An 11,882-nucleotide genomic window follows, 5' to 3' on the forward strand; every position below is an offset into this window, starting at 1 on the left:
TAACACTGTTTTGAATTAAGAAATTGAATTAAGAATCAGAAATAGGTGATAGTTGCAAAGCTAAGGGTAGGAGAAAACAAAAAATGAAAAAATGTTACTAAAATCCATGTAAAAATCACATGTTATTTGACAATGAAAATCACAGAAAAACACACGCACTCCCCAAAAACTAAAAGCCAATAGGTTAAGCGCTGCGGATCCATGTGCCTCCGCTGACTTAAAATAATAACCGTAGAATAGTAACGAATCCAAAGGTGTAGATTTAAACAAAGCAAAACAGAGGGGATCCGTGTGAACCTCCTTTCCACCAATCAGAGTTTACGATTTTCCTCTCTCACCACTCTATATAAATGTCTTTCCACACCCAATCTTCCCTCATCCATATTCTAGCTATCTCTTTTCACAACCGTTATTTGCTACTTCTAGAATCAGTGCAGCCATGTCCACCGCCGCGCAAACCAGAGTCAAGAAAACAGCGGCCACCAAGAAGCCCCTCTCCCATCCTACCTTTGCCGTGGTATTTTCCGATGACTTTTTCAATTCAATTCATTGCGCTCTTGTTCTATTCTAGTTTTCTTAATTGTTTGTTTGCATTTGTGTGTTGAAGATGATAACGGAGGCCATTGCGAGTCTGAAGGAGAGAACTGGGTCCAGCCAATATGCGATAACGAAATTCATTGAAGGAAAGCACAAGGAGTTGCCTCCTACCTACAAGAAACTTGTTCTCCTTCATCTCAAGAAGTCTGTTGCTGCTGGCAAGCTTGTCAAGGTCAAAAACTCCTTCAAACTTGCACCCACCAAATCTGCACCCACCAAACCTGCCCCGGTTAAGGCTACTATTGCTGTTCCTAAAAAGCCTAAGTCTGTTGCCAAACCCACCGCCAAGGCCGCCACCAAGTCCAAGGCTGCTCCTAAGAAGAAGGCTGTTGCTAAGCCCAAATCTAAGACTGCTGCTGCAGCTGCCAAGCCTGCTAAGGCAGCAGCCAAGAAGGTTGTTGCCAAGTCTGCCAAGAAGACTCCTGTAAAAGCCGTGAAGAAGGCCAAGAGTGTGGTAAAGAAACCCAAGAGTGTGAAATCTCCGGCCAAGAAGGCCAAGAAGTGAAGGAAGCAGAGTGGGGTGGATTTTGATTTGATGTTATAGTGTTATCTATTTCAGATGGATTCCTAGTATAGGTGGATATATTGTTAGGAAGAAAGAGTATTTGATGTAAATTCCTTTGTTAGAAAGAGTTCTTGTTTGCATTGAATACAGTTCTTGATTATTCACTTCTTGGTTTCTTTTATAAATTGGATTCAAATTTTCATTTTATTGTCATTGCCGTTGCTCCTTATAGAGTTTCTAGAGGTAAATTGTGTTGTGATAAGAAAATGTTTGTGAATTGAAAGAATTCTCTCAATTCATCTTATACTGTGAACATCAATTGAAAGAGTAGTTTGAAAACTCTACTATATCTATAGCAATTTGCTGCAGTTGTTATTTTTATTATTAAATGTGATCACCTTTGATTTAAGGTGTTTTGTTGTGGTAGGAAATTAATCTGGTGAGAAGTGCATGAGCTTCTGTGGTTTCTATTGAAAGTGGCTAAATTGATTAATCTGGTGAGAGACGCATGACCTTCTGAGTGCAAGGACTGAGCAATAGTATGATTTACAGACAAGTGGGCTATTGAATTTGTAGCCTATCCTGTTTACTTAGCAGTTTTGAAAATCAAATCTTTATAATTTTGATAAAGAATACAAGTTACTTAGTTTTTTTAATTCTTAATGTATCACTGTCTGGAAGTATGTTTTTTCTGTAAACTTATTTGTTTTAATGTTTTTTTTATCTATAATCCATATTAACTACTTTTTTTAATAGTCTAATATCGATTTCTAATTTGAAACTTGATGTGTTCACAAAAGAATTCTAATCAGAGCCATAATTTTATAGAATAAGCAATGATCCTATATTAATTTAAGTGTGACAAATTTACAATATGTAGTATCATGAAAGCTTAAATTTGTGCAAATAAAAAAGAGTGAAGTTATTAGTTATTCACCTTTTTTAAGGATATTCTCTCTAATAACTTGGAATAGTAATACTTATCTAAATTCAAACACGTATTTTTGTTTAATTTTTCTTCCAAATAGTACGTAGTCTCTGTTTGAAACTACAAAAGTAACAGAGTAGAACACATAAGAAGTGAAGAAGAAGAAAACAAAATGTGAAACACTGAGGCACCCCTGATGGTAGTCCTTGAGAAAGCTAATTATATTTAAAACGGGTGGACCAGTCTGTGGGGAAAATTCATACATTGGTACAAAACATATTACATCAATAACTCTCATCAGTATATAGGAAGACATAATAAGGTGTAGCAATATAAGTTACAAAACATATACACCGCAAGTCACAAGAGTCAGTCCGGGTGAAAAGAAAATTAAGCCTTTTTTGGTCTCAGCGGTCATGATTGAACTGAAATGTCTGGATTTGCGCGATCTGTGATGTTGGGAGGAGCCGTTTTTGTTTCCTTATCCACTTTGGATCGTTCTTTGGGTTTGCAAACGCCGTTGTTGTTGCTGTTGCTATTGCGTCGAATGTTGTTTTTGTGAGGGAAAGGGGCATTGGAACCACTCTTGATGTGACCTCCACCTCCTGTGCTGTGACGCGCACGACTACAAGCTTCAGGAGATGCGTTCACAGTATCCCCAAAGCTCCTTCTCCGACTTAGTTTTGGTGATTTTGGTCGAGTCAGTGGCAGCTGTAACTCACCAAACCAAACCCAATTCAAACATTTTTCCAACAAAAAGGCTCCAAATTCAAAGAAACAAAAATACTGTTATCCATCCCTTTATTTCAGAAATTCTTATTCTAGTTTAAAATTAATAGATTAGAGGTCAAATTACCTTCTTTAATTCAGTCTTAGGGGGAGGCCCTTCATAGTAGAAACTTGGTACTGGATTTGCTTTGATTACCAAATTCCTTCTCAACTGCTTGATGGCTGCTTCTTGCTCTTCCTATCATTAATAATTAATGACAAGTTATTTTACCAATTCAATTCGCAAAACGCAACATGGGAGGATAAACATAAAACAAGCTTATAAAACAAGCTTTGGTAAAAGGTATGAGGGTGATGTTTCTAGTCCGAAGAGGAACAGAAAGATAAGAATGTTTAAATAACAGTGTGTCATGCAACTACAAGATAAAAGCAGTACCTTTATCCTTGCCTCATACTCGTTTTTCTCTTCTCGGAGAGCTCGATGCTTCTCCTCCAACTTCATATAAAACTGGATGCATAAAATAACAATATCAGCATGGAACAATCCTGTGTTTTAAAATATATACAAGAGTCAACTTGTCAGTAAATCAATACCTCCCTCCGTTTCTCTGCACGTTCGGAGCATCTAAATGTAGGGGCTGAACCGAGAGTTACCTTAGATCTGGCTGTGCGCATAGACATAGCACTAGTATTTTTGGTCAAGGAACATTTGATAAAGTAACACCAGTATTGTTTGGATGGTTTCAAAATAAGAAAATAATCTCACTAAAATCCATAATGTTATAAATGTTTTAGACTCTACAAGTATGAAGTGTGACAAGCCAAAAGATTCTTCTACTGTAGGTAAAACTTGCTCTGTTAACAATAAACCATAAAAAATTCCATGTTTAGAGGATACGAGGAAGCAACAGACCAATTGTCCTCATCATCAAAGTTCTTCTTATCACGTTGCAACGGCTTGCTTGATGAAAAAGGTGAGTTTGGCTGAAAAAATGGATTTTTTTTGTTAGTTACTCAAACAAAGAAACAAACGAATACACATGTGCAACTGCAAAGCATCGCGGCCAACGTCAAAACATATAGATAGGAAGACTATTAACAAAAAACCTTAACAAATTAGCAATGCTTACAGAATAAACCATTCATGTATTTCTTTGCCATGGTATTTTGAGCTTCCAAGATCGAACAGATTTGAAATTGATCTGATACTTTTGTATGTCTCAAATTTTTAATCCCATAAATTATCTTCATTTCATGCTTTAAAAATTCCTTTGGCAAGCTTTCTTGTTTAAATGACAGAGGGTTGAGAAACTAAACCTGTCTAAGAAACATACTCGCACAAACAAAGCATGCCTTAAAAACAAAATGAAGATCCTAGTTCTGTAATTCTAAGTAAAACTGGAAACAACCTATTAATAACATATATGCATAACATTCACTAGGTTTATCACACGTCCTTGGTTAAGTTATATGAGTACGTATGAATTGAAGTGGTTCATGCTTCAACATCAACGTGTGATGGCATAACAACAAGGACCATCAATTACCTGTGAATTCTTTGATGAGATAGGTGAGTGCATGTTATCAGTGTTCGGTGACAAATTCAGACTAGTTGCATCAGGTTCAGTATCAACATTCTGTGTGTGAGATTCATGCTTTTCAGTAACCAGATCAGTTGGATGTGTAACAAAGTGACTAGTATGCTCTTTTCCAGCAGGCGGGCTAAACTCAATACTGTCACCCATTTTGAGCACTTCAGAATTCTCAATCTCCTCCTCTGGCAAGTCAGTATTACAGTTCGTTGTTTTGGCACTCAAAACAGCCATCTTCTCATTGCCTTTCTCCACAAAAGAATTACCTTTGGTATCCTTTACCTCATGGTCCTTTGCCTGAGCCTTAGCTGCTGCCATTTTAGGAGAAATGCATACATTATCATTAGAACTACCATAGGAAGCTGGTAGTACACCATTTGGCTTCTTGTCCACAACTTGCATTCCTGTAACTTCTCTCCCCATGGTGCTGCAGGATATAATTTACAGGATGAGTAACACAAGACTCAGACAAAGATTAATGTAGAAATTTCATCTATCAGCACTAAAAATTGAAGAAATACTACACAATGAAAACAGAGTTAAGCCACCCCATAAACCAAACAAAAAGTTACTTCATATGTTTAAGGTGAGTTTAGAACACTGTCCTGTAAATGAAGTTAAAAGATTAAGGGATTAGTTAAATATCCTTATACAGATTAAAGAAATAGTAAACAAAAGCTACTTCTTCTGTTATAAACAGATCCAGTAGAGCACCCAGTTCAAAAATAAAAGGTTCACATGAATAGATTCATTAGAATTAGCAATTTTGAAAATTTCATCACCCGCTCTGTAACCTCCAAATTCTGAGCTAATTATTTTCCATTTTAGAAAAGAAAAAAACTTCTCATCCTCAACGCGCTTTGACGTAGAACGAGAGAAAACGGCAAGAGGAGCCTTTTCAAGGTATGATTCTCCGGCATAACTGCATAGTTTTCAGAAGTACGCACTAAAATTTCATATAAGAAGCTAAAATGAAAATTAGAAAGCTACTCCAATATGATCTTCAAAATAAAGTGAATGAAAGATAAAAAAAAAAACAACGTTTCCCTTTGTCTGGAAGAACAGAAACAAAGTCGCAAAAGGACTAATTCGAACAAGTAAATTCACCAGTAACATGTGTGATGAGTCAGTAGAGAAACCAGAAAATTAAAGCTTTTGGAAAAGAAAAAGAAATTACATAAACCCAGCAAGTGAAGGAATCAACCGAAGAAATAACAACAGTTAAAATAAAGAAATAAATAGAAAAGGAAAAAAGGAAATCTAATTCCACTTTTGACCCAATATTCACATCCCCATTTTGAAAAGGAAAAGGCTCACAGTTGGCGGTGAAAGAAGATGAGGTTCTCAGGAGCTAGCTAGCACTGGGGAGTATCAAAATCAACGAATCAGACGAAAGATCAAAGAAAGGAAAAGCCCACATCACAAATCAAAAAAACAAGCAGAGGAGAGTGGAAATGGCAGATAAATCTGTCCACAGTAGCGCGAAGCAGAGTTAGGTGCAACAGAGATCGACACCCACATTGTAAAGCAAAAAAAAACCGTAGAACGGGAACAGAGTCAGCAAAGAATGAGAGAAATGTAGCTTACAGTTGTGGCCTGATCTCACGAGATCTCCTTCTACTTCTTCTTCCTCTTTCTTCCTTCTTTCCTCTCTCTCTTCTCTCTCTCTCTTTGCGTGTGTGTCTCTGGTTGTGTGCTTGTTTTGTTTTATTTCGTTGTGGGTGGGTGCCAAATACAAAGAAAGTCCAAAATTTATGTTTCAATAATATTCTTTTGCTTTATCAAAAACCTCCTTTCTCTTTTTTATTCTCACTCTCCTCCTGTTTGTGTTTATGTTCCTTCCATGGTTTAAGATTATTTATAGATGATCTTTTCTGGTTTTTAACGCCGATTTTTCACCGTGGCACTTTTCTCCGTTGCTTGTAGGAACCGAGCATTAACGGCGTTTAAGTGAGAGTGTGGTTAAAGTCAAATGAAAATGAAAATGTAGAGTAAAAGGAAGACGAATGATTCAGTCATCCAACAGATAAGGTATATGCTTTGGTCTTATAGATATGCCTAAATATAGCCAAACAATTATAGACTACTACACCAATTTCTCCACACAAATAATACACAACCCTTTCCTTTTTTTTCCTACATCAAAAATGCATTTTTCCACACTTAATCACCTTCATCATTTTTTTTTACTTGGGAACAAACACCTAATTACTTATATGGTTACTGTCCACTTTATCATTAGACATTGTGTTTATTAGTGAAAAAGGTACACAATCACAATTTTACATTTGATTAACATTAGTTGTTTGTGTTTTTACACAGTGTTAATAATGATGTTGTATCAACATCAGGAGGAATGAGCGTGATTATAGGATATTAATTGTAAGCAAAGAAAAAAGTAGTGGAAAAGAAGAAATGCATTTTCTGTTATAAAGTTGTTGAATAACTAATCTAGAATGTGTTTTTTAAAAAAACAAGTATACGTACTGCACTTTAATATATGAGAGAATTGTTTGTTTTCATCAGAATAAAGCATTTAATTTACATCAACTTCAATCCAGTTTTATATCATATATCATTCATTAAAGTGTGAAGTTACTTTACATGATTTCGATCATAATCCAACCTTGTTAAGAAACTTAAATAAAGATCTCATTCGGGTAATGTTAATTAGTTCTTCTATTCGTCCCAAAAGTAACAAAACTATTTAGACGTGTTAATCTCCCATGTAATAATAAACTATAATCAATTATCCTAAATCATATTTATTAGATTTTTTATTTATTTTATTAGTTCAATAGTCGTTTAGAGGTAGATGAATAATGACAATTTATATACACATTTTTTTTAATTTATCGAGATATTTTTAAAATTAAAATTGTGAAAAAACTTTGAACTCTAAAGCTAACAATATCGAATATAGTGATTGATGTTAACAATACTATTTTCAATAAATTTAATCACCATCCATCAGACAAAAAGATATTCTAAAGATAAACTTGTAAAAATATGTACTTCTAAGAACAAAAACGTAAAAATTTCGAGATTAAAACGAACAATATGTGAAATACTTGATGTGATAATTGAACATATCGATAAGTCGGAATAGTTTTTCTATTTTATTAACTTTTATGTTTTTGTTTCCATTTATGAAATTGGGTATTCTACCTCTTTCTTGAAAGTAAAGCGACAATTTGATAGTACAATGGTAATGATTAAAAGTGAGCACAATGAAGGACAGGTTTAAGCAAGAATATCTGAGTGGAATTAGAGGAGTAAGATTAGGAAGGGATAAAAAACGGAAGCTAGTGGGCACAGTAACACCACAAAAAAATCCTTCTTTTCACTTTTCCCCTCTCTTTTGTGGGGTTTTGTTTGATCTTCTTCTTCCCTCTTCACTCTTTCCAAATTTCTATTCTCCATCTTTATTTAATAACCGTGCCTGCCATTTGACCAGACATAAAGGTTAGGTCTGTCACCCAATAACTACTACTAGTTAGTGAGTAAGAATGATGCATACTCATCACCCCAACCGCTACAACCATCTTCACTCAATTCACTCTCAATATTTCCCCTCGATGCTACCGTGGAACCACATCGTAAAATCACGTTACAGATTAAATGTAACTTTCATTTCTAACTCGTGAATATTATCATTATGGCATCAAATCTCTTCCCATATGTTTCTCTGGGTGTGGACAAGGTTCAGGCTTCACAAATTTGTCTGACACATACTACCCACTTGCAACCATCATGCTCAAGATAAATTCCATGTCATTAACATGCTCTCATTTTAGTGCTATCACTTGAAAAATGCGTACGTACCAGACTTAGAAGCTATGCATAGAATCGTGACACAAATTGTGAAAGTTCTGTTTTTGATAGAAAACTGCACGTTTAACCTTCATTCCATTATATGCAGGTATGCATATGGTTGATTAATTGTTCTCGTCACAAACCCCGAGCTTCTTTCTTAAGATAAAAAGTAACATCTTGAAAGTGTATTTTTTCTTGTTAGGTAGGTGTATAATCAATCAATGATAAATGCACACCATTTTGTTTTCTTCCGGATGATTAAACGTTCAGAGATCTTTACCAAATTCATGTAAACAGAAGTTCCTAACATTTTCTTTTGTATCATGATTGTTCACAAAGCATCATCAAGACGAATGTTACTTGCCAAGAGTTTTTTTATTTTAATACACTATCAGTAGATAGGGTAACAAAAATGCCAACCAAGAAGCTTATGTTGCAAGCTATATATATATATATATATATATATATATATATATATTTATTTTTTAATACGAGCTAACTCGATAGGTAACTCACTAACTCCTTTTTTTCATCATAACATGTTCCCACACCTTCTTTATATAGTCGAGGTACAGTAGCAGGGACACCTTTTCTCTTTTTTCTCGTTTTGCTCATCTTCTATGGCGGCCATTCTCCTTTTGAATTTGAAGGTGCAAAGGAGCTAACTGTTTCAATCTGAAACTCTTCCATTTCAAATTCCCCTATTAAAAAAGGTGTAGTTTGGTAAGTAGAAACTAGCAATAACTTCATTATCAATTTATGGATCGTGTTGATTAGTAACTAAATAAAGTACTGCGACACTTGAAGGTAGATAGAAAAGCCTTTAAAAAAGAGGTTCTTTATTGGCAGTGGAGAATAAGAGAATCCGATATATTAATTGTTTGTTTTAATAATGGCATATGTTGGTAGAAAATATTATTAATCACAGATAGTATCTTGCACTGGCTTAAATTAATTGGCCAAATTATTCATCACCTATGTTCTGAGAGCTTTTACTTCGTGCCTACTTTGACATTGTTGTATACCAAAAAATTTGAAACCAATATATATGTAGCTTCTTTGTTATTGTATATGTGTGTATTATCTTTGAACAAGAGGGGTCAAAATTAGTGGTGAAGACCGAATAACTTTCTGTCAGAAATGGCTGTAGGAAGAGGCAATGAGACACTCTTCGCAGTCACTTGTCTCTAGACATTCTTTATTGATATATGATATGGTTTTGCATTTGTACGTTCTGGCATTGCTACATTTTGTTGTGGTTTGTGAACACTATTTATGGAGACTTGTGTTTTATTGTCTATCAGTTACGGGAATCTATTCTCCTCCTAATTCCCAAGTCTTCAGCAATGTACAACCTTTGACCTTTGAACATAAAGTATGCTACTGTTACTACACTATGATTTGCCAAGATTTTTGCTTTATCTTGCTGCTTATTCTTTGGTTTTGCACCGACGGGGAAAAGAAAGACTTCAAAAAGATGCTTTGTCATGTTACTTTTGTGTTTCCTCGATTATTTTAATGTTTGATACTATTACATTTCAATAATTAAATTCTGAATTAAAATCCTTTCTCAACATATCTTAATGTAATAAAGTAAGCAGTATCGTTCTATATTTTAAACTAGTTTACAAGAATTGACCATATTTAATCTCTATTTTCAATCGTGGGCAACTTTTGGGCCTCACTTGAATATTCCATTTTTTTCCTCCTTTAATATTTCCACAACCTGAAAAAAGGTGAACCTATGTAATTAAAATGAGGTTTCAAGAAGAAGGCTATGTTCTAAGGTGTCTTGTTTACTCTTTCAATTGACGTGGGTCACTTTAATTTGGCTAAAGAAGTTATCGACGCGGAGCTCTCTCTTATATCATTAAGATTTTGCTGAGGATTCTGTTTTTGTTATTATTCGAGTTATGGTGTCCACTGGTCTTTTTAGTAATTTTTTCTTCATTGACCTTAGAATTCATCATGAAATCCTCAATTCTTATCTTCTTTTCAACATTCACGTCTTCGACCTCATCCAACCTAATAAAACGTCTCAATGCTCTTGACCGGATGAATCTTCTACTATGTTACATATTTTATAGTATTATTTGGTAGTGTGACTTTAGTTTTGATGACAAATACACATCTTGGTTAGATAAGCAAGTAAAGAGGATGATGTGGGTCGCGGGACTCACACTAGTTTAAGATTGAATGTTTCCTAAATGATGGTGTCTCGACTAGCATTTAGAAGTGTGCAATTTTCATACTTACTTACATATCTTCTCTTAAAGACCTGTGTGGTATTCCGACAAAGACAAAGGAAGGATGAGCAAAAGCTTTCAGCACTCTTTTTCCTTATGTTCGAGTTTTTCTCTATATTGATATATCGCATTGCTCGAGTGTGAATCTTCCTCATGTTGGTAAGTGGGTTTACATATAGCATGTCGAGGAATTTCACGAACAGAGTCCCACTAAAAACATGTGCATGACCGCATCGAATGTAGTTCGAGAATATTGATGGATGTTTTACCATATTGAGTCATGCATCGCCAAAGTGATTTGGTATCTTCTTGTACGAAATTATGTATGGAGGGAGTAATTGGGAAAAGGATTTGAGGTGTGCATCTGGATTTGACAATCCTTCATACTTTCCAATGGTGACTTCCATTTTTAGGAAGTAGAGTCTTCATAACTTTTAGAGTGAAAGGATGGAAACCACTGAGGTTTGCCTCATTTAGCAAGGGCGTTGGAACAACCTTAAAAGGCTTTTGCTGATTATATTCTTGATATTCCTTTCGCAATGGGATCCTTAAGCCCAATTTAGAAGTCACGATACGTCATTGGTTTGGTTTACAACTTGGAATTGGTTGACAATTTGAAGTCGGTATGCTCGTATCCTTGTCGTTACCCTCTAAGACATGGTACCGCACATTGGTCGTCTCATGTCCTTAGCAAGTCATTTTTCTACTGGTGTTGGGCCAGACTCAACTACTTGCTCAGTGTGTTGGTTGTTGGCCTACATGTTCTGCTTGGATCAATATGTATTCTGGTCTTGGTTGAGTATTGTGAGTTGCTCATGGAGACATTGAAACTCAACACGATGTTGGTTTCACATGAGTTCCAAGTCCTTGTCAAATTTGCCCTATGTGCCAGCTATTGTGTTTTGGATGCTATCTTCATTCTTTTGAAAGAAACTCTCCATATGTGCTTTTAGGACACCGACAATTGAGGAGTTGATAAGTGTCTAATTTCAGTAATATTTCATATTAAAATATAGACACTTATGAGGATTTATTGCTAATTTACATATAAAATAATCCCTAATTTATGAATTTATACCTTTTTACATTTTTTATGATCTTTATTTGAATAAGAGTATTTTATTCCCAAATTTGGTGTTAATTGCAGATTTCTAAGGAAGATTGGAGATTTGGATTAAAGATGAATGAATTGAGCTAAAAAGATAAAGATAGAAGGTCCCAGAATGGAAAAGATGCAAAGAAAGATTGGGCCTTTTTTATGTTTTATCATTTAGCCCATTAGCGCGACACAATAAACAACCTAACCCTAGAAAACTAGGATAAATAGAGGGCTAGAGGCTCAACCTTAGGGTGCCAGATTGAGAGGAAAACACCATAGAGTGAATTGTAACCCAATTGGGAGAATGGAAGGTGATAGAAGTATGCGTGGCTAATTCTACCCTTTGGGATTGGGAGTAATCTGCTCAAAC

The 11,882-nt window shown here is 35.2% G+C and overlaps 2 protein-coding genes across 5 annotated transcripts; one reads left to right on the forward strand and one right to left on the reverse strand.

Annotated features, from left to right (window-relative positions):
* Positions 1-324: 324 nt before the first annotated feature.
* LOC137829927 (histone H1-like) lies at positions 325-1,266 on the forward strand. The gene is made up of 2 exons (XM_068636950.1): positions 325-517; positions 608-1,266. Exons 1-2 carry the CDS (start codon positions 440-442, stop codon positions 1,100-1,102), a joined length of 573 nt encoding a protein of 190 aa, XP_068493051.1. The 5' UTR covers positions 325-439; the 3' UTR covers positions 1,103-1,266.
* A 961-nt stretch (positions 1,267-2,227) lies between these two features.
* LOC137829928 (protein WVD2-like 2) lies at positions 2,228-6,183 on the reverse strand. Of its 4 annotated transcripts, none has more exons than XM_068636953.1 (8): positions 5,939-6,183; positions 5,134-5,273; positions 4,307-4,778; positions 3,658-3,743; positions 3,354-3,444; positions 3,196-3,267; positions 2,887-2,997; positions 2,228-2,741 (listed from the first exon to the last, which is right to left on the reverse strand). In XM_068636953.1, the coding sequence occupies exons 3-8, from the start codon at positions 4,772-4,774 to the stop codon at positions 2,445-2,447; spliced, it is 1,125 nt and encodes a 374-aa protein (XP_068493054.1). In that variant the 5' UTR covers positions 4,775-4,778; positions 5,134-5,273; positions 5,939-6,183; the 3' UTR covers positions 2,228-2,444. The 4 variants fall into 4 exon arrangements, with proteins under 4 accessions (XP_068493054.1, XP_068493056.1, XP_068493052.1 ...); XM_068636955.1 differs by having other exon boundaries at positions 5,669-5,949; XM_068636951.1 differs by lacking the exon at positions 5,134-5,273.
* Positions 6,184-11,882: the final 5,699 nt, after the last annotated feature.

This window comes from Phaseolus vulgaris, chromosome 7, assembly GCF_000499845.2.
Source record: "Phaseolus vulgaris cultivar G19833 chromosome 7, P. vulgaris v2.0, whole genome shotgun sequence".
NCBI classification, from domain to species: Eukaryota; Viridiplantae; Streptophyta; class Magnoliopsida; order Fabales; family Fabaceae; genus Phaseolus; species Phaseolus vulgaris.

Excerpts from the sequence above, each read along its gene's own strand:
- LOC137829927 (XM_068636950.1), top strand. The coding sequence starts at position 440 with ATGTCCACCGCCGCGCAAACCAGAGTCAAGAAAACAGCGGCCACCAAG. Across the intron at positions 518-607 it reads CCCATCCTACCTTTGCCGTG|ATGATAACGGAGGCCATTGC; the intron begins GTATTTTCCGAT and ends TGTGTGTTGAAG.
- LOC137829928 (XM_068636951.1), bottom strand. The coding sequence starts at position 4,774 with ATGGGGAGAGAAGTTACAGGAATGCAAGTTGTGGACAAGAAGCCAAAT. Across the intron at positions 3,744-4,306 it reads TCTCATCAAAGAATTCACAG|CCAAACTCACCTTTTTCATC; the intron begins GTAATTGATGGT and ends CCATTTTTTCAG. Across the intron at positions 2,742-2,886 it reads CTAAGACTGAATTAAAGAAG|CTGCCACTGACTCGACCAAA; the intron begins GTAATTTGACCT and ends GGTGAGTTACAG.